Source organism: Geotrypetes seraphini, chromosome 18, assembly GCF_902459505.1.
Source record: "Geotrypetes seraphini chromosome 18, aGeoSer1.1, whole genome shotgun sequence".
Classification (NCBI taxonomy): domain Eukaryota; kingdom Metazoa; phylum Chordata; class Amphibia; order Gymnophiona; family Dermophiidae; genus Geotrypetes; species Geotrypetes seraphini.
In genome coordinates this window covers 31520678-31546061 of record NC_047101.1, presented here as the reverse complement: position 1 = coordinate 31546061, position 25384 = coordinate 31520678, and the positions used below count along the sequence as shown (strand labels likewise).

The 25384-nt window shown below is 43.6% G+C and overlaps 1 protein-coding gene across 5 annotated transcripts in view; it reads left to right on the top strand.

The window, feature by feature from the left end:
- Window positions 1-25384, top strand: part of SIL1 (SIL1 nucleotide exchange factor) — a 179685-nt gene that overhangs the window by 85374 nt on the left and 68927 nt on the right. For all 5 annotated transcript variants that reach the window (XM_033927650.1, XM_033927648.1, XM_033927647.1 and 2 more), the window contains 3 exons: window positions 9205-9313; window positions 13857-14048; window positions 18165-18286. In XM_033927650.1, coding sequence (XP_033783541.1) covers window positions 9205-9313; window positions 13857-14048; window positions 18165-18286 — 423 coding nt within the window. The remainder of the gene's footprint in view (window positions 1-9204; window positions 9314-13856; window positions 14049-18164; window positions 18287-25384) is intronic.

Sequence of the window (25384 nt, the reverse complement as noted above, 5' to 3'; positions counted from 1 at the left end):
TTTGTTTTCTGCAGCTCCGCTACATTGAAACTCTGTGCCACCTTGTGTTAAATTTATGGTTCAACAATTTTTATTGATGACAGTATAATGAAAGAGAAAAATGAACAGAGTGCATCTCTTGTCATCCAATTTATATCCTCCCCCCATGCCCCCACCACACAACAAGACCATAGTCCATAGCATAACTAGAACTGATCCAGCAATACAGCTGCAATGCCTTGTGTTAAATTTTAAAGAGCTTTGAAAACCCACTTTATTCATTTAAGCCCAGACTCTCTAACCAGCATCGGTTTTGCTTTTTTTTTTAAGGTGCTGGTAGGCGTCTAGTCTCAGTAAAAAAGTTAAAAAGCCATTTAAACTACATTTATAACTGAGTTTCAAGGTGCCTAAAAAAAATTGGCGTCAGAATTGCTCGTCTGTAGGCCTTGAGGCCGCCTAATTCCACTGTGGGCGTGGCTAATCCCAGAAGTGGTGTTAAGTGGCCTCTGACCACACTTCAACCTGATGTACTTCCAAAACACTTCCAGATAAACCTGACTAAACTTAGCATGCTAATGTAATTTCGAAAGTTCTCTGTAAAGTCACTATCTGTATACAGTCTCTTCCCTTGTAAACTGCTTAGAGCTGTTTGTGGTATGGCGGTATATAAAAATAAAGTTATTATTTATTAAAGTGCCTATGGAGGGGCGATTCACATCAAAGGTAGGCGCTGGAAAACCCTGGGGCCTCCCTTTGCTGGAGATGCGATTGGTGGTCGCTTTGAAGGCAGCTGCTGACAACGGTGAACCCGAGGCAGCGTGCATAGCCTGATTCTTTGATGTACAGTGGTACCTCGGTTTATCCCAGGACAAGCAGGCAGCATATTCTTAACGTATGGGTGACGTCACCGACGGAGCCCCGGTACGGACCTTTTTAACTAGAAAGTTCTAGTTGGCCGCACCGCGCATGCGCGAGTGCCTTCCCGCCCGACGGAGGAGTGCGTGGTCTCCAGTTTCTTTGTTTCCGCGGAGCGAAGAAGACGCATGTGGTATTCAACGGCTGTTGAACACTCCTTTTTGCCTTCCCGCTCGCGTTATTTTGATTTTTTTCTGCTTTTTTCCTTCGGGTTTTTTCCTTTCTGTCTAATTTACAAAAAAAAAAAAAAAAACAACTTTATTTTTTCCTTTATTTTTTCAACAGGCCCCGGCGGGGCCTGTTGCCATCATACAAGCCTCCGGCTTTGATTTCGCTGAGGCCGTATTCCCCTTCATGCCCCCTCAGCCGGGTTTTAAGAAGTGCCAGCGGTGTGCACGCCCGATTTCCCTTTCGGACCCACACAACTGGTGCCTACAGTGCTTGGGTCCGGAACATCGGGCTGACACCTGCACCCGCTGCGCGACTCTTCAAAAACGCACACTTAAAAATAGACAAATTCAGCAGAATCTCCTCTTCGGCACCGGTTCTGCTATGGATCCGACCCCGACGTCGACGGCACCGCCGAAATCGGCACCGTCAACATCGACACCACCTGATCCTTCTGCGGGGTCGATGGCGCCAGGTAAGCCAGCTAAGAAGCCTTCCACTTCCCTTGAGCGCCCTCCAGCCACGGCGGTGACACCGGTCCTTCCGACGTCCCGCAAGTCCCGTAAGCGCTCCGCTCCGATAACGGTGAGTGCCTCTTCATCGGCCTCCTCATCACCGGAGCGTAGAGCGGCACCTATGGTACCGAAGAAAAGTAAAACGGTACCGGTGCCCCCATTGGAGGACCGTATCTCGGCCATCCTCCAAACTAAATTACAGGAGCAACTCGAGCACCAGCTTCAGGAACTGCTCCCAACCCTGCTGGCACCGCTCCTTCCGGTACCGGTCCGGCCCGAACCTCGCACCACTACACCAGTGGCCACCCCCTCGGTACCGATGAATACTTCGATGCCGGTCTTATCGGCACAGCCTACATTACAGACCTGCACGGCGGAGGACCCATCCCGAACCCAAGATCGACATCGATCGTCTCGGGACCGGGATCGACACCACTCCTCCCGGGACAGAGATCGGCACCGGTCTTCATCCCCCGGCACCGTATCCATGAGATCTGGCAAGTCCCTTTCTAAAACCCGCCATGCTGAGCCGGCCATCAGGGACCCTGACTTATGGGAGCAATCCCCCCTCGGTACCGAGGAGGATGCCTCTTCCACTGATGAGGAACCCTCCATGGCTGAATCCACCTCCAAGCCCGAGCAGTCCTCATTTACAAAATTCCTTCGGGAGATGTCTGGGGCTCTTTCCATCCCACTCGAGTCCGACTCCATGAAGTCCCAGGCCTTTTTAGAAGCCTTGGACTTCGACCAACCCCCCAAGGAATTTCTCAAACTCCCCGTCCATGATATTCTGCGGGAGACGTTTTATAAAAACTTGGAGAACCCCCTTACTGTTCCAGGTGCCCCTAAGAAACTGGACAGTTTATACAGGGTCATCCCTATCCCGGGATTTGATAAACCCCAGTTGCCACATGAGAGCCTTCTAGTAGAATCCACTCTCAAGAAATCTCATGGTTCCAGTGTCTATGCCTCCACCCCTCCTGGCAGAGAGGGTAAAACAATGGATAAATTTGGAAAGCGCCTATACCAGAATGCCATGCTGGCTAGCAGAGCCAACAATTATTCATTTCATTTTTCTTTTTATATGAAATATCTGGTACAACAACTTTCTGCTCTGCAAAAGTACATCCCTGAACGCAAGGTCCCTTTGTTTCAACAACAAATTTCCACCCTCCTTCAGCTCAGGAAGTTCATGGTACGCTCAATCTATGACTCCTTCGAGCTCTCCTCCCGTGCCTCTGCTCTGGCAATTGCTATGCGACGCCTTGCCTGGCTGAGAGTATCTGACCTGGATGTCAACCACCAAGACCGCCTTGCCAACGCGCCCTGTCTTGGTGATGAACTTTTTGGGGAGTCTCTAGATACCACCACACAAAAACTTTCGGCTCATGAGACCAGATGGGACACCCTCATTAAGCCTAAAAAGAAGACTCCGCCGACACGACCATACAGACCTCAGTCTTCTTACCAACGTCGCTTTTCTGCTAGGCCGCTGAATCCTCCTCAACAGCAATCTCGTCGGCCTCGCCAACAACAGCAACAACACTCTCAGGCTCGCTCGCAATCTCACCAGACAGCTAAGCCTCTCCCTCAAACTAAGCCTCCTCAGCCCTTTTGACTCCTTTCTCCAGGGCATAGCCAGTCTCCAACCCTCGCTGCCTCTGCCTCAACCTATCGGGGGCCGCCTCTCCATCTTTCTACGACGCTGGGAGGCCATCACATCAGACCTGTGGGTTCTAAACATCATCCGTCACGGATACTCACTAAGGTTTCAGACTCTTCCTCCAGACCATCCTCCCGTAGAGTCTGCTTCTCATTCCTCCCAAACTCCTCTCCTCCTCAGGGAGGTCCAATCCCTCCTCCTTCTCAATGCCATCGAAGAAGTTCCACCAGACCAAAGAGGTCAGGGATTTTACTCCCGCTACTTCTTGGTACCCAAGAAAACAGGAGATCTTCGTCCGATCCTCGACCTCAGGAACCTCAACAAGTGTTTGGTCAAGGAAAAGTTCAGAATGCTCTCACTTGCCACACTTTATCCTCTTCTGTCTCAACACGACTGGCTATGTTCCCTGGACCTCAAGGAGGCCTACACTCACATCCCAATCCATCAGGCTTCACGTCGCTACCTCCGATTCCAGATACTCAATCACCACTATCAGTACAAAGTGCTTCCCTTTGGTCTCGCATCTTCGCCCAGGGTGTTCACCAAGTGCCTGATTGTGGTAGCGGCCTGTCTCAGGTCCCACAACCTACAAGTGTTCCCCTACTTGGACGATTGGTTGGTGAAAGCAACGACCGCTCCACTTGTGCTGCAATCCACTCACCACACCATCTCTTTCCTCCATCTCTTGGGGTTCGAGATCAATTATCCCAAGTCGCATCTGCTTCCCACGCAGCGCCTTCAGTTCATCGGAGCACTTCTCGATACCAACTCCATGAGAGCGTTCCTTCCTGCCGACCGGCACCGGACACTGCTTCACCTCTGTCGACAGGTGCTCATCCAACCATCCATCCCTGCTCGCCAGATGATGATTCTTCTGGGTCACATGGCCTCGACAGTCCATGTGGTTCCTCTGGCGCGACTCCATTTGAGGATACCGCAATGGACCCTCGCCAACCAATGGTCGCAGACCAGGGATCCTCTTTCTCATCCCATCTCTGTGACATCATCTCTTCAGCACTCTCTTCAATGGTGGTTGAACTCCTCAAATCTTTCCAGGGGCCTCCTTCTTCATCCGCCCCCTCATTCCATGATCATCACCACAGATGCCTCCCCCTATGCATGGGGAGCTCACATAGGGGATCTACGCACCCAGGGACTCTGGACCCCTCAGGAGCGTCAACATCACATCAATTTCCTGGAACTCAGAGCCATGTTTTATGCTCTCAAGGCCTTCCAGCACCTTCTCTATCCTCAGGTTCTTCTCCTGTGCACGGACAACCAAGTCGCCATGTACTACATCAACAAGCAAGGCGGCACCGGATCTCGTCTCCTTTGTCAGGAGGCCCTCCGAATTTGGACCTGGGCCACAGCCCACAATCTTTTTCTCAAAGCGGTCTATATCCAGGGCGAACAGAACTCCCTGGCCGACCAGCTCAGCCGCATCCTTCAACCTCACGAGTGGACCCTGGATCCTCCCACTCTCCACTCCATCTTTGCTCGATGGGGCACTCCACAGGTGGACCTCTTTGCAGCTCCTCACAACCATCAGCTGCCCCAGTTCTGCTCCAGACTCTACTCTCCACATCGTCTGGCCCGGATGCATTCCTACTCGACTGGACGGATCGGTTCCTCTATGCCTTCCCTCCACTTCCTCTGATGTTGCGGACCCTGTTCAAGCTCCGCAAGGACAGGGCCACCATGATTCTCATCGCCCCTCGGTGGCCCAGACAACATTGGTTCTCCCTCCTGCTTCAGCTCAGTTCCAGGGATCCCATTCCTCTACCTGTGTTTCCTACTCTTCTTACACAGCAACATCAGTCTCTACTACATCCCAATCTGTCTTCGCTCCACCTGACAGCTTGGTTTCTCTCGGGCTGACCTCTCCAGAAAACCTGTCTCAGCCAGTCCGTCGCATTTTGGATGCCTCCAGGAAACCCTCCACACTCCAATGTTACCATCAGAAGTGGACCCGGTTCTCCGCTTGGTGTCTTCTTCATCATCACAATCCCACCTCTCTGGCGGTGGAAACTGTACTGGACTATTTGCTCTCTCTCTCCGACGCTGGCCTCAAGTCGACCTCAATCAGAGTCCACCTCAGTGCCATCACTGCGTTTCATGAGCCTATCCTTGGAAAACCCCTCACGGCTCATCCTCTGGTTTCCCGGTTTCATGAGAGGCCTCTTCAATATCAAACCACCTCTTCAGCCTCCCCAGTCGTCTGGGACCTCAATGTGGTTTTGTCAGCCCTCATGAAACCTCCTTTTGAGCCTCTGGCTACTACCTCGCTCAAACTTCTCACATGGAAGGTGCTTTTCCTCATTGCCATCACCTCTGCCAGGAGGGTTAGTGAGCTACATGCACTGGTCGCCGATCCACCGTTCACTGTTTTTCACCATGACAAGGTGGTTCTGCGTACCCATCCTAAATTCCTTCCTAAGGTGGTTTCAGCCTTTCACCTCAACCAGTCCATCGTGCTGCCTGTTTTCTTCCCTAAACCCCATTCTCATCCTGGGGAACAGGCTCTTCACACGCTGGATTGTAAGCGTGCCCTGGCGTACTACCTCGACCGTACCAGGGCTCACCGTTCCTCTCCTCAACTTTTTCTGACCTTCGATCCTAATCGTCTGGGTCACCCTGTATCTAAACGAACGCTGTCCAATTGGCTTGCTGCCTGTATTGCGTTCTGTTATGCTCGGGCCGGCCTGTCACTGGAAGGACCTGTCACGGCCCACAGGGTCAGAGCTATGGCTGCTTCTGTGGCTTTCCTCCGTTCCACTCCTATTGAGGAAATCTGCAAGGCGGCCACTTGGTCTTCAGTTCACACATTCACTACTCACTACTGTCTGGATGCCTTCTCCAGACGGGATGGACACTTTGGTCAATCTGTGTTACAAAATTTATTTTCCTAATGGCCAACCATCCCTCCTCCCTCTCTGTTAGCTTAGAGGTCACCCATACGTTAAGAATATGCTGCCTGCTTGTCCTGGGATAAAGCACAGTTACTTACCGTAACAGGTGTTATCCAGGGACAGCAGGCAGATATTCTTACGACCCACCCACCTCCCCGGGTTGGCTTCTTAGCTGGCTTATCCTAACTGGAGACCACGCACTCCTCCGTCGGGCGGGAAGGCACTCGCGCATGCGCGGTGCGGCCAACTAGAACTTTCTAGTTAAAAAGGTCCGTACCGGGGCTCCGTCGGTGACGTCACCCATACGTTAAGAATATCTGCCTGCTGTCCCTGGATAACACCTGTTACGGTAAGTAACTGTGCTTTACGAGTGCACCAGTTTGTGAGTGTTTTGCAAGACGAGCAAAACATTCGCAAACTTGGTGCCTTGTAAACCGAGCTTGCCTCGCTGTACGAGCGCCCCCCCCCCCCCCGCGAACCGGCACCTTCCCCCCCCGCGATCCGGCACCCCCCCACCGTCACCTGGCACCCCCCCCCCCGCCGCCATCGGGCACCCCCCCCCGCCGCAACCTGAGATTCCCCAACCCACCCAAACCCTCTTCTTACTTCCAGTGTAGCCTCCGCATCGGCATCGGCACCGGCACCAGCATGTCCTGTGCCCGAAAATCTGCTTGCTGTGCCGGGCCTTGAGCATGCGCGCATGCTCAAGGCCGGCACAGGAAGCAGATTTTCGGGCACAGGACATGCTGGTGCCAATGCGGAGGCTACACTGGAAGTAAGAAGAGGGTTCGGGTGGGTTGGGGGATCTCAGTTTGCGGCAGGGGGGGTGTCCGATGGCGGCGGGGGGGGGTGTGCCGGATCGCGGGGGGAGGGTGCCGGTTCGCGAGGGAGGCGTTCGGGGGGAGCAATGCCAGTTCTCGTGGGGGGGGGAGCAGCGCTGCTGGCCTCGGGGGGGGGGGGAAGGTGGGGGGTGGGAACATATGAAAGCAAGTTTCCCTTACTTCCTATGGGGAAACTTGCTTTGATATACGAGCATTTTGGATTACGAGCATGCTCCTGGAACGGATTATGCTCGTAATCCAAGGTACCACTGTATTTGATAACTAGTATTCTTTTTAAACTTTTCTTCTAAACCACGGTGCTGTATTTCTAGCAACAGCACTATTTTAAATCTAATGAAGCATTTGGTAGGTAAAATCGGTTCTGTGTGTGCTATTAGTTCTTGCCTTTTATCTTCCAGCTTTATAAAGGAGATCATGCCATCCTAGTTTTTAATGCTCACAGTTGTGCTTTAGCCGGCTGGATTTTTTTCTGTTTAATGTGGCACTAGGTTGAATACTATCAGGTTTAGCTAGCACTGTCAAGTTAATGCAGTGTCTGCGCAGGAAAAAAGGCATGAGTTTGATTTCATGTACAAATTTTAGGGAGCAGTAGATGAATGTACAAGAGCGCCTGACTTGGCCCTTCCAAGGCTCTACTTGGATTTGTTGGTCAAAGATAAAGGGAGTCCAATTTAAAAAGAGTAACATTGTCATAGGAGCATTTTTCTTACCTCTGTGGTTTTAAAGGGAGATGTGTTTCCCTGAAAATAAGCCCTAGTTAAGATTGACCTCCAAAGCCACCCTGACACTAGTGCTGCCCGATTTGCCAATCATCTCTCCCTTCCTCTCCTCCACCCTGATTCTTCCGCTTTCCTTTCTCTCCCCATCTTTCCTCGCCTCTCACCCATCCCCTTGTGCAACAGCTTCGAGGCCTCCAAAAACAGCGGCAGTGCTCTGATTGGGCTGCTTTGCAGCCTTCCCGCCAGGGCCAGGCCTTCCCTGCAGTGTCTTTCTAGCCCTCCCTCCCATCCCTCTGTGCAGTGGAACTCCACTGACCCTCCCGCTGTGAGCCTGACATACTTCCACTCCAAAGCCTCCAAAACAGCAGCAGCTGCAATGCTCTGAATGGGCTGCTTTGCGGCCTTCCCCGTCAGGGCCTTCCCTCTGTCACATCACTGAGTTCCGCTGTACAGAGGGATGGGAGGGAGGGATAGAAAGATGCTGCAGAGGGAAGGCCCGGCCCTGGGAGGAAGGCTGCAAAACAGCCCATTCAGAGCGCTGCAGCTATTGCTGTTTTGGAGGCTTCGGAGTGGAGGTATGTCAGGCTCACAGTGGGAGGGTCAGTGGAGTTCCACTGCACAGAGGGATAGAAAGACGCTGCATAATGTGTATAAGAGAAGATGTTAGTGCTCTGTGTCCATCTCCTTACAGAACTGCTCGAACAGATGGGAATTAAGGTTCACAAATCACATTATGCAAAACGTTTGAATAGATATGATATAGAATTATATCAAAAGTAACTCAGAATAGTTTACCTCATTTCCATTTAAGATTTACCTTAGGGTTTATTTGGATTTTTGATAGGTTTTCACAAATTAATTTGTGCTTTTTCAGAGTTCCATTGTCTAAGATTGCATTTGATTTAAAGATCAGACACCATTCAGTGTAACATATACAATAACAGGGGAAATCAAGACAAGGGAAGAAAACCTTTTCCATTTCACTATATCTGCAACTAGGTGGCAGAACATGTTGACAACTACTATGGCAGGGGTAGGCAATTCCGATCTTTGAGAGTCGGAGCCAGGTCAGGTTTTCAGGATATCCACAATAAATATGAATGAGATAGATTTGCATCTCAAGGAGGCAATGCATGCAAATCTATCTCATACATATTCATTATAGATATCCTGAAAATCTGACCTGGCTCTGGCTCTCGAGGACCGGAATTGCCTACCCCTGTACTATGGGGATGATGCAGGAGGGCCTCATCTGTCTTGCACTTGATCAACTTTTTTTTTTTTTGGGATCTTTAACTCATCAAGTCACTAGCCCTCAAACTCATACCTGTAGCCTTTCTTGGGGTACTAAAGAGTGCCATTTTAACTTTGCAAGCAATGTCTCTTCTCTCACTTTGCTTTTTTCCTTCATTGCCATTTACTGTAAATTTGGTATTCATTGTGACTTTTAAACGAAAAGTACTGTTTCTAACAAATTATTACTTTCATTGCAAGGCTGGGCAAAGTGGATGTTGACTCCAATATCTATACCCCACAAGAACTCAAAAAAGTTTTGGCTAAATTCAAAGAAGGTGTTGTGACAGAAAGTTCAGAGGACGAAAAGGTACGTGGAAAATGTTGATTGCTAAAACTCTACATCTGTCTCCTTAAACTGAAGATTTTATTAAAGAAATAACAGTGATTTAGTAAGTGGTCTGATTGCATATGGAGAGGATTTAGTGATTTATAGATCTGAAATGTATTATGAGTACTAGCTGTGTCTTTTATTCAAAGCATTTTAGATGATGATAATTACAAAATGCAGTACACACTTCAGGGAGCACGAGGAAATAGAGTATAGCTAGCAAGAGGACTTTCTGTTAATGAAAAGCCCTTGAGAAACCAGCCTTGAAACAGGAATGAGGCTGAAGAAATACTGATATAGGATCTTAGAATGTATCGGTGAAGACAAAGAGGCTATAGATTTGGAATGATGCTTCTGATTGTTAAATACCACATTACAAGTCCAGAATCTAAGGCCGAACGGTACTGTAGATGTCATGATATGTCATAACAAGATATCTCCTAGAAAGAAAGCCATGGGTTAGAGACATGATTACTAGTTAAATTAAGTCTTGTCAATTCTAGTCCTTGTCATTCATGTTTTGTGTAATACGAGTATCATGAAATTTTATCCCATGTAATGGAAGCAATAACATCATAATAGAATTTTGAATTAAGATTGCATTATATAATTCATAGAGCTAGAAGACCAGGTGCTTTCAGCAGCCATCTTACTGTTTGCTAATTTGGTACAATCACTAGGTTTTACTGCATTCTTATATGCAGGTGATATATAGCTCTTGGTTACCATTAATCTTGATGATCCGTGAAATTGCAGGTAGGCTTGCTATTATTGTAAATTGGCTCTTTGATAATAACTAAGCTAAATACGGAGAAGTTTGAGGCTTTCCTTTTTTTCGAGATATGCCAATTTACTATACTCTACACAACTATTAATGTGAGAACAGGTCTCCCTCCATATTCACAGGTTTGACACTCACGACCGGTTATTTGTGAGTTCATGCTGTGTTTTAGAATGCTACTCCAAACAAAACAGCCTTACTCACGTGGTTTCATCTCACCCAAGACAGAGCTGATTCTGTCTCCTGAATGACATCATCCTGGGGGGCCGTGAGAAAATTCTAGCACCGGAAAGTGCATGACTCTGAGTTTTGCTTCAGCGTGATAGAGCAAAGGCCAGCGTAAGAGAAGTGGGGGGAAAGTACTGCCCTGGGTCAGCTTGTTGGGAATTCTCCAAGGAATAACAGAGCGTGGTCGGACAATTCTGTGGGCTTTTTTTTTTTTGTAAGGCTGCTTTGGAGACAAAGAGAGCAGCATTTCTTTAGCAAACTCTAACTTTTTTACAAAATTTTTTTTCACCATATCTGGTTTTGCCTCTCCTTCAGAAAGAGGTCAGGTCTCCCTCCATATTCGTAGTATGGCTACAAAGTATAAGGATTCTAGTGCTACCGAAAGTGCTCCCAAGAGGTGAAAAAAATGAAGGACCCTTACAGAAAAGGTTGAATTATTGATCATGCTTTGTAGAATGAAGTCAGCCTCCGCAGTTGCTCGGCATTAATGAATCTACCGTTAGGTTCATAAAGAAGAAGGAAAAGCCAATCTATGAAGCGGTTCTGCAGCTACACCAGCAGGTGTGAAGACATTACATGTTGTTGAGATAGCATTGAACAGTAAAGTATCGACTAGAGAAGGTCTTAAAATATCTTGACCCGCGGACCTCAGAAATGCCTGGGGGTATGTTCAATTCTCTTTAGAGAACATACGAACCAAAAACGGCATCCATAGTCGTCATAGGTCACTATATTATTATTTAAGTTTTTATTTATTTGGTAACTTATATAAATATTTTAGATATCAAAAAGTACTCATCTTTTACCTTTCATCTACGCGGGTGGGGGTAGGCACTCCGACATAGACTATGTTTCGCCCAAACGGGCTGTATCAAGGAATCCCCCTGCAATAATAACATTATATTAAAGTTATTTAGCTTTATAATGGTTCTAAAGCAATAGATTATAAGAAACATTCGACAATACCTTATATCCAGCGACTCATGCTTCCCGCTATAGAATTTTAAATCAGGAAAACATGGCCGCGGTGTTCAAAGCTATAAATAGCTATGCTCGTTTCTTACGTGGTGACGTACATCTAACTTCTTGGCTTTTGCTGAGTATCTTTTGTCTCCGCGCAGAAACCACGCGGTAGACCCTCTAGTCTGGTGTTTTACTTTGTTCCTGGTTCTTTGTATTCGGATTGTGGTTTACTTCTTTGTATACTTCTTTTCTTAATAAAAAGAATATTTGGAAAAAAAAAAAAAAAGTAGATTATTTGTGCTGTTACTGAAACCTGGCTGAGACCCTGGTGATGAAGCAGTGCTTGTGGTTTCCTGCCTGTCTAATTTTTTTTTTTATTGGTATCCTGCTATCCGAAAAGGCGGAGGGGTTGTGCTTCATTTTTCCTCTGTTCACTCTCATGCACTAGGCCAGACATAATCACATAGAGTAACACTGTTCAATTTATATTATCTAGGACCCCTGAGGAAGACGTGTTTGTCGAAACACGGACCGTGTTTGGGTCCCAGTCAGCTCACTATATAGTTGGCACCACATCTACACAACATTTGATCTCAATAAAGGACTTGTCATTAAATACATTGATCCTGCAGTATCTCTTTGTTTTTTCTGTTAATCGATGTCTACTGCAGTTACATTGCTTAGATGGCGATACCAGCTGTGACGAACTAAGGCTGGTACTGGGCAGACTTGCACAGTGTGGGGAAATTCTAGAAATGGCACCTAAGTTACTTAACAAATGTTTTAAATAGCAAAAAAATGGCACAGTTAAAGCATCCTACTGGCACCTAAATATGTGTTGCAATTGCGCCTTTGGTAGGCGCTTTAGGCTGCTGAATGCCACTATGGGCGTGGCTAATCCCTGAAGTGGTTATTAGGCAGCCTAAAGTGCCTACATAGGCGTGATTCACGACAAAGGCGCCGGAAATGTAAACAGGGAAACCTGGCATACACTTCTGGCACCTATCTTTTCGTGGGAGGTGATTGACACGTGATCAATGGCACTCTATAGAGAATCCGGGCTATTGGTCCAATATATGGCAATTTAGTTTAGGTTGGGCTGGGGAGGGCTTCAATGGAAACTCCAGTAATTGGAACCTAAGGACAGTCTACGAGCGGACTTCTATGGTTTATGTCCCAGAAATGTCAAAGAAGACCATCATGAATTAATGTCACTGTGAGCAGACTGGATGGATTGTTTTTTTTTACCCAGGTTTTATTCTAATGGGAGTAGTTATACTGCAGGAGTTTTCAAAATATCCAATTGTTTAGTTTTTAAAGAATTTGTTTGAAAATAGGATTGAAATAGGATTGAGTCTTATTTGTACTTCTCGACAGTAAAATGGGTGTTAGATTATAGGGTCTAGTCATCAATGTAATCTACTATTAAGATCTGTTATTTTATCACTAATTCATCCTAGTTTATGAAGTGAGACCTAGTTATTAATAAGAACATAAGAATTGCTGCTGCTGGGTCAGACCAGTGGTCCATCATGCCCTGTGGTTCCACTTCCCGTGACGGCCCTTAGGTCAAAGACCAGTGCCTATACCTGCGTACGTTCTGGTTCAGCAGGAACTTGTCTAACTTTGTCTTGAATCCCTGAAGGTTTTTCCCCTACAACATGCCTCTGGTAGAACGTTCCAGTTTTCTACCACTCTGGGTGTAGAAGAACTTCCTTTAGGTTTGTACGGAATCTATCCCCTTTCAACTTTAGAGAGTGCCCTCTCGTTCTCTTCTACCTTGGAGAGGGTGAACAACCTGTCTCTATCTACTAAGTCTATTCCTTTCATTATCTTGAATGTTTCGATCATGTCCCCAGGGAGAAGAGGCCCAGTTTGTCTAATCTCTCACTGTATGGCAACTCCTTCAGCCCCTTAACCATTTTAGTCGCTCTTATAAGAACATAAATGGGGTTAATAGTAAAATAACATCTTAATGGTAATCCATGTTGATAATTTTCTCCTTTATTGTTAACAAAAATTAGCACATAAGAACCTACTTTATATGGATGTTTCAGTTATTCCATGGATAGATTTGATTTCTCATTCTGATATAATTGTTACTATTTTAAGCTTTTGTTGGTTCCTCCAGTTCCTCGTGCATGTCCTCCATAATGAAATCTAGATAAATTGGAATGTCACTGCTGATCTTGTGCTGAGTCACATCCATAACCAAATTAGCAAGTGTGCATAATTAATACAAGTGAGTAAAAGCAGGAGGTTTAGCTATAGCATGAAAGTGTAACGGATCATTTTATTTAAACATTTTTCTAAAGTGTATTGGCAGATAAAGGGAAAGGAGACCCAGAGAAGAAATACCGCCACTAAGAAACTGGTAAAAAGATGCTTTTAGTTTTGAACTGCTCTCTTTCCGTTTTTCAAATATATTGGCATGAGGGAACATTAAAGGAGTAAGATTTGTATTACTCCATTCTTTTGTAGACGTGTCATCTCTTTGGGTTTTAATTTCTTGCAAGTTTTACTGTATATTTCATCTTTCTGATTTTGAAGGCTAAACTGGAAGGCATCAAGCAGAAGTTTCGTGCAATAGATGATCTTAAAAAGGAATTTGAAGAACTTCACGTGCATTTAGAGACGGACATTGAAATTATGACTAAATTAATCAACAAATATAACAGCTCCAGTTCTAGTCTGAATGAAAAAGCTGCAGCACTTCATGACCTTGAATATTATGTGCACCAGGTAAAATAAGACATGCTCCAAAAGTCGTTCCTTTGGGTTTAAATTGTTAATGCTCATTTATTCCAAATAGTTTTTGTAGTACTTTGGTTATGTTCTGATGTCCTTCTATAGATAGAGATTCTAAATTGAACCATGTGACACATGTGACTTAAGTGAGCTTCTTCAGGGAAAGTAAATCCAACAACTTAGCTACATCCCTTTTACTAAGCTAAAGCAGAATGCACTCGTAAAGCATTCCGTTCTAAGCATGTGGTATTTATTTTTGGTTTTATTGGGGGGTGGGGCTTGTCAAAGGATGCAGTGATCACTAACTGATTAATGTGTCCATCACGCAGGAGCCCTTAATGCCCCCTAAACATTATTTTTTTTCTTAATGGCTGCATGATAATGCGCCAGAAATGCAACAGATAACCGTTTTTGACAGCCTCTTGTATTTTAATTTTTGTTAACCGCAGAGAGCCGTGAGGTAGCTACGGTATACAGTCAAACCTCGGTTTGCGAGTGTTTTGCAAGATGAGCAAAACACTCAGCAAACTTTTGACTCGCAAACCGAGTGTTGACTCAATTTGCGAGGCCCCCCCCCCCAATAACCGGCATCGCTCCCCCTCGCTCACAAAGGCCCCCTCGCTCCAACCGGCACCCCCCCTCGCCCGAACTGGCCCCCCCACCCGAACAACTTAAACTTACCTCCCCTGTCTGGCACCGGCACGCAGGCACAGATCGTGCCGGTGCCTAGAAGATCTTCCGGCTTCTGCCTGCCTTGAGCATGCATCTGCGAGATTCTCGGTGAGAGGGAGAATTAGAAGTCCTTGAGCATGCGCAGATGCATGCTCAAGGCAGGCAGAAGCTGGAAGATCTTCTAGGCACCGGCACGATCTGTGCCTGTGTTCCGGTGCCAGACGGAGGGGCGGGGTAAGTTTAAGTTGTTCGGGTGGGGGGGCCAATTTGCGCGGGGGGGGGAGCAGCACTGCTGGCCTCGGGTGGGGGGGGGGAAAGTATCAAAGCGAGTTTTCATTATTTCCTAAGGGGAAACTCGCTTTGATAAACGAGCATTTTGGATTACGAGCATGCTCCTGGAACGGATTATGCTCGTAATCCAAGGTACCACTGTATAAGAAATTTTGTTATGTTATGTTTATGTTCTGCTGGTTACTCCTCTTTCTTTCCAGCCTAGCATCCTTCTGGCTACAGCCACCGCCTTATCACACTGTTTAGATCCTCAGACACAATCACCCCAAGGTCCCTCTCTCTGTCTGTGCTTATGAGCCTCTCCCCTCCCAGCACATACGGTTCCCTTGGATTTCTACCCCCCAAATGCATCACTCTTCACATTGAATTTTAGTTGCCAGATACTAGACCATTCTTCTAACTTTTGCAGATCCTTTTTCATGTTTTCCACTCTCTCCGGGGTGTCCACTCTGTTACCAATCCTGGTATTTTCCGCAAAAAAGCGAACCTTACCTTCTAACCCTTCAGCAGTGTTGCTCACAAACAGAATCGGTCCCAGCACCTTTTCTTCCTCCAAGTGAATTCCATCAACCACCACCCTCTGGCGTCTTGTCTGTCAACCAGTTTCTAATCCACTTCACCACAGTATCCTATGTCCTCTACTGGTAATGTAACTAGTAATGCAGTGCTAAATTTAAAGTAAACCAATACCTCTTTATTTATTTATTTTTTTAATATTCTTTATTCATTTTATATTTACATCAAGTGTACAGAAAGAAATAACAGATTAACTTAATACATCACTTGAAATACCACAAAATTTTCCCAAAATAAAATTTATCCCCTTCCCACCCACCTTTCTAATAACATTTAATACATACAATATAATAAAATCATTCATTCTTTTCATAATCAATAATAAAAAGTCAAAAACCCACCTCCTCCCCAATCTTTCATTTATGTAAAATCAGGGAAAAGTGATAACTATTCTTTACAATAATTTATCAATGGCCCCCACTCATCCTTAAACTTATTAAAATATCCTTTTTGAACAGCTAACGCTCTTTCCATTTTATATATGTGACACACTGAACTCCACCAAAAACTATAATTCAGTCTTTTCCAATCTTTCCAATTATATGTTGAATGGCAGCTCCTGTCAGAATCAGTAAAAGTTTATTATTTTTGGAAGATATTTGGCTCTTAGCTCTCATAGACATGCCAAATAAAACTGTGTCATACGATAATGCCACATGATTCTCTAACAAGCAATTTATTTGGCCCCAAATCGATTTCCAAAAAGCCACGTTCTTAGTATCAAAATGCCTAGAGTGTATAAAGAAAACAGAACATCAATAGATACGTGGAAAACTTTACGATATGTCAATAATTTCACACCTATTCCAATTCAAAAATCTACAAATCAAACTATATGGCTAAACTCCAAGATCCAAATAGGCGGGTTTAAGATTGACTGGAAGTATTGGATAAAAGCAGATATACGCACATTAAATGATGTTATATCTAATGGTAAACTGCTTGATTTTTCACAGTTGCAACATAAATTTGGTCTTGATAAATCACAAAGTTATAGGTGGTTGCAACTAAAGCAGGCTATTCAGGTGGGGTTTCCTGAATGGAAAAGCCTTAATGCTCAATTTAGTTTAGAGTTTTTAGGCTTTCAGGCGGACTTCCTGGGACACCAGGCCGCACAGTGTACAAATTAATATCTGGATATATGAATAAAAAACCAAAAACTGGACTCGGGGACATTTGGAGCATTGAGATTAAGCATCAAATTACTGCGTCTCAATGGCCACGAATTTGGTCTTGGAGGATGAGATGCACAATGAGACATTCTGGACCCCTGTTCGTTTACAAAAATTAGATGGCTCTAAGTCTAATAGATGTTGGCATTGTCATCTCGAAGCAGTGACTTTAGATCATTTATTGTTCTATTGATCAATACCTCTTTTTAAAAAAGTTGTTTTAATGATTATGGCCTAACAAAAATCTCAGCAGGATGTTGGTTGGGAAGAAAACATTTAGTTGCTCTTGGTTGATTCTTTTATTTTTGTTTGACTCGGTTCTATAACTCATCTTCTACAAAGTAATAAAACAGTCTAAAAACAAGGAAGAACATAGAAACATAGAAAGATGACGGCAGAAAAGGGCTACAGCCCATCAAGTCTCAAAGTCTCAAGCCTATTTTCTCAGTGACAGCTCCTCAGTCCTGGAATGATCTCCCAATACATATAAGAGAAGAAAAATTTAAGATCAAGCTCAAAGGTTTCCTTTTTAACGATGCTTTTAGTGAATAATGATTTTTTATTATTTTTATCCACTTTTTTTTACTGTCTTTCTCCCCCCCCCCATGTTTTTACCTTTGTATTTTGTATTTTGAATTTAATATAGAATGTAACCATTAATGAACTTTCCCGTTGTTTCACTATAATACGTAATAACTTAATTTTTATTTTAAATGGTGTTTGTTTTTGTAAGATTGTTTATTTATACAATATTTTACCTATGTTTATAATTATTTGTATTATTTTATACATCGCCTTGAATGTAGAGAAGGCGATTAATCAAATTACTTAATAAACTTGGAAACTTGGAAGTCTGCCCACTCTTCTGACCCACCCCATCAAGTCTGAGTGCTAATGACCCAGATCCTTAGCTCGACCCCCTAACCCTAACCCTAGCCTTGACCACCTGCCCCGGAACAACTAAGAAACTTCCACCCAAAAGGTTGATCAGTGTTGTATGGTCATTGAATTGTATTTGCACTCCAGGGCAGAGCTGAGCACCTTCTGTGTATTCAGGATCTCTTATGGCTTCCTGTTAACCTTGTTATTGTACTTTTACCGATGTAGACTGCTTGTAAAATCATGAATTCATATTAAATTGGAAACCAGCTTCACTTGTTGCTTTCTTTTGCCACAAAATAGGAATCATTTTTTTTCTAGGTCTTTACAAGATGAATTGTGATTAGATTACCTTTTTCAACCATCAGTTCTTGTTATCAGAATTCTTGTCTGAGGATTACAGCTGATTCTTTCTTTAATACAATGACTAATGTGCTTTTTTGGGTGAACAATATTTGAACATACATATGGTAAAAAATTATTTAAGTAGATCATTTAGCAGCATGAAATTTGTTTCCAGGTAGACAATGCTCAGAACATGCTTTCTCTTGGTGCTCTTCAACTTGTGATCAATGAGTTAAACGGGACAGAAAATGTGTTGAAGGAACTCTCTGCATTTGTTCTGGGATCTGCTCTCTCCAGGTGAGATTTTTTTTTTTATTGTCACATGGATGCAAACAAGTTTAGTGATTTTTACAAACCTGTTAGCATAGCTAAAGAAATGAACTTGTAAATAGTTTCCGGAAAGAAAGTTCAGTTTACGTCTTCAAGAACTAAGTAGTTTGACAGCAAAGTGAAACATTTGATATTCTCATTTACTGTATTTGATAGCTGATGTTAAAAGAAATAAGGCTAGTAAATATAATTTAGATAGTAGAGCTCCTAGGGGTCCTTTTTCTAGGCTGCGGTAAAATTTGCAGTTACCATGGCTTAATGCGGGACGTTACCTAGAGGTAGCTGGAAACTTAACTAAGACTGCCTCCTATTTAGTAGGTGGTAGGTGGTCTCAATGCTAAGTGCAATGTGCAGACGCATTCTCTACCCCCAACACAAAAAGCACTTAGGCCCGGATTCTCTAAATGGCGCCAGTAGGTGGCCAAGCTAAGTGAAAAATGCCATTTAAACGATGTTTTAAACTAATTTTCAAGGCACCTCAAAAACTGGCACCAGAATTGCACCTCGGTAGGTGCTTTATGGTGCCTAATGCCGCTGCAAGCATGGCTAATGCAGAACGAGGCATTAGGCCCCATAAAGCTTCAAAGGTAGACCTGGAAAATTCTGCCCTACATTCCAGTGCCTACCTTTGGTCGTAGGCGTGGCTCTCTAAACGGTTGCTGTTGCTTGATATGCGATCAGCAGCTGCTTTAAGATGGCCGTCTACAATGGCACTTGTTAGAGAATCCGGGCCTTAATGGTTAGATAGTAAATGACAGCAGATAAAGACCTTCAGGGTCCATCCAGTCTGCCCAGCAGTCACATTCATTATCAAAGCGTTATTTGCTTATGTTCTGTCTTCCCCTCCCCCAATGATGCACCTATGATTTGAATATAGTATAAAATATGTATACTTGCTCCTGATCTGTCCTTAACCACTTTCTGGGCCCAGACCTGTATAAACCTTGCCCTGCCACTGGAGCCGTGTCGAAGCCCCCTCGTCCATCCTGACCTGTCTTGCCATATACAGGACCCAGACCTTAGAAGTCCATCCGGCATTAGCTTCTCTTCTCCACTGCTAAAGCTGCCATTTAAGTACCACTCTTGCCACTGAGTGGCTGTCCTCCAACCGCATTGTTGCCAGCAGGGGGCAGTGCTCCAGTATTGTGTTCTCAATCACCAGAGACAGGTTCAGAACCTGCCTGTCCCTTACCAATGAAAATGTGACAGTGAAACATCACCCCCCCCCCCCACTATCTCAGAGGAAACGGTAACTCCTGCACATCCTAAAGAAACATAAATGTTGATGTGTTACGTTTAGTTTTGAATTTGTTAGCATAGAATGTTGCTACTAGTTGGGGGGTTTTCCAGGTGCTTGTGTCCTGGATTGGCCACTGTGGAGACAGGATACTGGGCTCCATGGACCATCGGTGTGACCCAGTATGGCTATTCTTATGTTCATCTGAGTTACATTCAGGGCTGATAATCTAATTTAGTATCTGAGGCTCTTCTCAGAAATGTTTTTGCTGTGCTGAGTCTTTCCTTTGGAACTCACTGCCAGCTGAGCTTAATAGTATTTGCCAGTTATTCTGTATTTCATAAAGCTCTAAAGACCTGACTATTTGAAAATAGTTATAAATTGGCAGCTGGTTGAATTTTATTTTGGAGTCTATAGAAGACAAGTTTCTCAGTCAGTTGCTGACTGGTTTTCAAAGAGTACAAGGATTAGGGACACTCCCATGAAGTTACCTGCAAAACAAATAGGACAAATTCATGGCTAGAAAATGTGGTAAAAACAGTTACTATAACTGGGTTTAAAAAAGGTTTGGGCAAGTTCTTGGAGGAAAAAATCCATAAATTGCTATTAAAGTAATAGAAACATAGAAGATGACGGCAGAAAAAGGGCTATAGCCCATCAAGTCTGCCCACTCTGCTTACCCACCCCCTGTCTATGCCCTAATGACCCAATTTCCTTATCTTGACCCTCGTAGGGATCCCACATGGGTATCCCATTATTCTTAAAGTCTGGCACGCTGTCTGCCTCGATCACCTGCACTGGAAGCTTGTTCCAATGATCAACCACTCTCTCTGTGAAGAAATACTTTCTGGTGTCGCCATGAAAGTTTCCGCCCCTGAGTTTGAGCAGGTGCCCTCTTGTGGCCGAGGGTCCCTTGAGAAAGAAAATATCATCTTCCACTTCGACACGTCCCGTGAGGTACTTAAATGTTTCGATCATGTCTCCCCTCTCCCTACGTTCCTCGAGAGTGTAGAGCTGCAATTTGTTCAGTCTCTCTTTGTACGAGAGACCCTTGAGCCCCGAGATCATCCTGGTGGCCGTCCGTTGAACCGATTCAATTCTGTGCACATCTTTACTGTAATGTGGCCTCCAGAATTGCACACAGTACTCCAGATGAGGTCTCACCATGGCCTTGTACAACGGCATTATGACTTCAGGCTTTCGGCTGACGAAACTTCTATTGATACAACCCAATATCTGCCTTGCCTTAGATGAAGCCTTCTCCACTTGATTGGCAGTTTTCATGTCTGCACTGAAGACATGAAGACAATCCTGTAGCATGGAATCTTGCTACTCTTTGGGATTCTGTCACTGTTGGAAGTAGGAGACTGGGCTAGATGGACTTTTGATCTAACCCAATATGCCAGTTCTTACTTTTAAAGATTTAGTAAATGGTATAGGTCATATGCTGCCTGATAGTGCTATTTAATCGGCCAGGAATAGCTCCTATTATTCTGTTTTATTCTTTTAAAGCTTGAACATTTGTATATCACTTTAAATCCTAGTTGTTTCCATTTTCATGCTTATTTAAATTTTAATCTTGTACAGAAATCTTTCCTTGTTATTATCATTAGTTACTTGTGACCTTGCAGTTTATCAGTATATATCGAGATGGTTCTTTATCATTATTCCAGAGCGCACAGCAATTAGCTAATCCATGTCTCTATCCTACAACACTTGTGGTGACTTACTGGTATTCCTTCACTCCTATAGTTCTATTGCCTGTAAATTTAGGTAACTTACTATATTTAGTGTTGAAGAAAGAGAGTTTGAATTATTTGAAATTGGTACACAGAAGAGATGTATTTAAGTTGCTGGCTTTTGTTTTTAAGATTTGCATGTTGGACTGGCTTATTTGCAAAAAAGTATTGTTCAATGTGCTCCATGAAAAATGCTTCATTTGCAAATAGAGATTCCATTGAATATTCTGTTAGTGGTTTTCACTATGAGCCATGCACTTTGTGGAGCTATTCCAAAACTTTGGGGGAGGGGGAGGTAAGTGATCAAGATTTGGCTTTTTGAGAAATTATAGGATTAATTACGATGGATAGTGTAACTCCTTCCCCTTGTTTGTTTGTTTGTTTTTTACAAAACCGTAGTGCGGTTTTTAGCACCGGCCGCGGTGGGTAACAGCTCGGGTGCTCATAGAATTCCTTTGCGTATCGGAGCCGTTACGCTGCAGCTGTGCTACGCTTTTGTAAAAGGGGTTGTGGGTTACATACAGTATTGGTTTTACGGTACATTTATTTGTACATTGGATGGTATTGAATTGCTTTCTAATGATGTATATTTTTTCTGTTGATTGGTTATTATACATTGCTTTGATTTCTTTGTTGGGCATAAAAATTGGTATTCTATTAATCTGACAACATCATAGAGAGGAACGGTCCCTGCCAGAAAATCAATATTCTTCTCAAGTGCTTATTCTTTTTGTTCAAATTGTGTCTGGTTTAAAAATAAAATATGGAATGATTATTAATCCCTGATGAAGAAGAAAGCAGGTGGTATCAAAATGAAATTGTTTGCTTTTTTATGATTAATAGTATCCGTCAAATGTGAACCTGATTCCATCTGTATCTTGAGAAATGTTTGTTATTGTAACTTGAATATCAGAGAGAAAAGAAGGTGCATTTTATTTTATATGAAGATGTCACTCTATTTTTATCTAATAAAACAGAGCAGGTTTATGGATGCCACATGTTTACAAGTAAAGATAACACTGGCATGTACTACTTCGCACCAAACTTCTTAAGTCTTTCAAGTGTGAACTAAAACAGAGATCTGAATTAATTCACCTTGATAAAGTTCTTGCTTGGGTGATTTTTCATAGATGTTGTGATGGCGTGGAATGCCTTAGGGGCCCTTTTATTAAACGGTGGTGAAATTTGCTCACCACAGTGCAGCCCCGCGTTAAACCCGCAGGCTCGCACTGCAGGGAAGGCGGCAGAGTGCAGGAGAGTCTGGGCGGGGAGAGCAGGAGGGTGTGTGCAGAAAAGTAAAAAAAAGGCCTCGGCTCAGATGGGCATGCACAGACCATCTACAGATAGCCAATCAGGGACTTTCTTAGGGAGGAGTCTAGGGAAGTCCCTGATTTGTGGGGGTGGTATTGGTGGGGGGAGGGGCCATGTGTCTAAGCCTCGACTTTTTTTTTTTTTTTTTAAATTCTTTATTGATTTTTAATCAAAATCAGTGTCGTACAAATTAAAGAACAAAAGATATTCCACATATTCCACTATTATCTATACAGGTAACATAAATATCATTCAATAATTTCATTTTCCTGCATATAATAATATCATAATATATCCTAATATACAATACAAATAAAGAATAAAGTTACCCAAATATCACTATCAATATTTATTCCCCTCCCTCCAACCCCCCAACCCCATGGATGTGTAAAGATAAATAAACCAAAGAAAAGAAGAGATATGATGAAAATACATTATTATGTTTTTACAAATTTAGTCAATAGGCTCCAAATTTTATTAAACAAATGTTAACTTTTTTGTAGGCCAGGGAGCCCTTGGTTTTAGCCCGCGGGTTAAAACCACAGGCTCGCAGTGCAGGGAAGGGCAGGAGAGATTCGGGGTGGCAGAGAGCAGGGCTCAATGGAGCTGAAGAGTCAAAAAAACGATTTCGACTGGTCCCCAGCAGTCGCTTTTTGGGTTGATCGGCCAGCCCAGTCGGATCAGGAAATTTGTTTAGTGAATTGCATCCCTACCTACTTTGCATGCACAGATTGGAAGCAGATCGCAGAAGAGGTTAGTGAATTGGGCTGGAGGGAAATCAGGTCACTAAGGGGTCGCAAACCAATCGGTACACGATCGGTTTGCTTTGTGAATCTAGCCCTAAGAGGGGAAAATGGTTTTACTGGATCAATGTGGCAGCCAAGCAGAATTCTTCTTTTGAATCCTCTGTTTTGACAGCAGGCTCATCAGTCCCACCCTTATTCTACGGGACTGCTCTGTTATGTCCCACTAGTCCAGGAATAGAGTGGGATTTTACAAGAATGAAAGATTAGGTTCTTACCTTTGCTAATTTTCTTTCTTGTAAATCTGTGTTTCATTCCTGGAACCTGCATTGTCTGCCTTTACAAGTACTGGTAAGCTGGATTTCTGATTTCTTGACCAGCCTTTCTAAGAGTTTCATCCATATGTGTTTAGCAATTTGTCTTGGGGGGTCCCTAGTCCCAGTGCCCTCTTCCGTCAGTGCAGATTGTGCCTCCTTATAGCACTGTTATTTTTATTGTTCAGGTTCTTGATATTTTAATGATCTGTTTCAATTGTTCAGAAATTGTTCTGGTTTCATGTTATAAGTAAATTGGACTTATTGGTTGGGGAGTGTCCTTGTACCCTTCTCTTTTGCCTTTGTCCTCTACAGGTGTTTTTGGATGCTTTGTAACAAACTGGAATCCTGGAGGGCAGTCCTGAGGAAAGAGGGGAGGGGCTCAAGACTCCGTATTAATAGCTCCCTACAAGCTGTCTGGTGACTATATGAAAATAACCCACTAATCCAGGAAATAGTGTGGATTTACAAGAAAAAAAGATTAGCAAAGGTAAAGAACCTAATCTTTCATTGCATTCTATAAATAGTTTATTTATGTATAGGTAGATAGATATAGATATGTTGTTATTGTTCGCCTTATTTAGTGTAGCTTTTTTTGCTTCTAGAGTTGACTATCTTGAAATATCTAAAAGTGCTTCAAATCGATAATGGCACACCATTCCACCAGCTGATTGCTCATTATGTTCTGGGGATTGGCAAAGAAACAATGTGAGCAAGATTGACTTTTTTGTTCTTAGATTGTCAGTTTACACTAATGAAACTACTTCAGAGATACTGAAGAGACTGTAGTAGAATGGAGCTGACTTCTACATAGAGTAGAGAAGGTCCTGCTGTGGCAGTTCTAGTTTAGAGACGTGACCGAACCTCAAGGACAATCATGTTACTGCGTCTGGCTAATGAGCCAGCTAGCTGGTATAGTTGAATGAATGGTCCAACAGTGCTACAAGAACATAATGAGGGAAATTGATTCTCCTCCTTAACTCTTGGTGATTTGTGTGTTTAACGCAGCTGGTAGGCAATCCATAGTTCTTCCATTCATGTTCACTATTAACAATGAAACGTGGCCATACTGTGTTGACAATATAAAATCCTTCAAAAATAAAAGAGCTAAACCTGCAAAGAATTGAAATATGAGGTGGGATAATGCCTCTTTTAACACTTCCTTTCCTTTTAGCAATATCATCATGTCGCTTAAGCTTTCTGTCTGAAGAAGTACATAATGTATATCATGCTACAAAAGGCACTATGAAACAAAATACTCGTATTTATTTTCAAAATTTCTATACCGTTTTTTTCCAAAACGGTTTACAAGGAGTTACATACATAAAATATTAAAAATCTATACAAGATAAAAATAATAACAGACAAATTCAGTCCTACATAAAATCAATTGCTCAAAGAAATGCATCTACAAAATCCAGTAGTAAGGACAGCAATCGGTTCGTTTTGAGAATCGTCTTTATTGCAACAATTTCAGGATAGTTTGGTAACAGGACGCCTATCCAAGATTTCAAAGGGGAATGTATGCATACATCTACCCTTTGAAAATGACCCATGCATTTGTTTGGCTGCTCATAAAGCTGACAATAATTGATGAAAAATGCTAGGTTTTGGCAGTCCAACACAACTTTTTATGCTAGTTTCAGTGATGCTAATATGAGCATCATGGATTTAAAAGCCCACTTAAATGTTTTGCTCAAAATGTGCCTTAAAACTTGTCA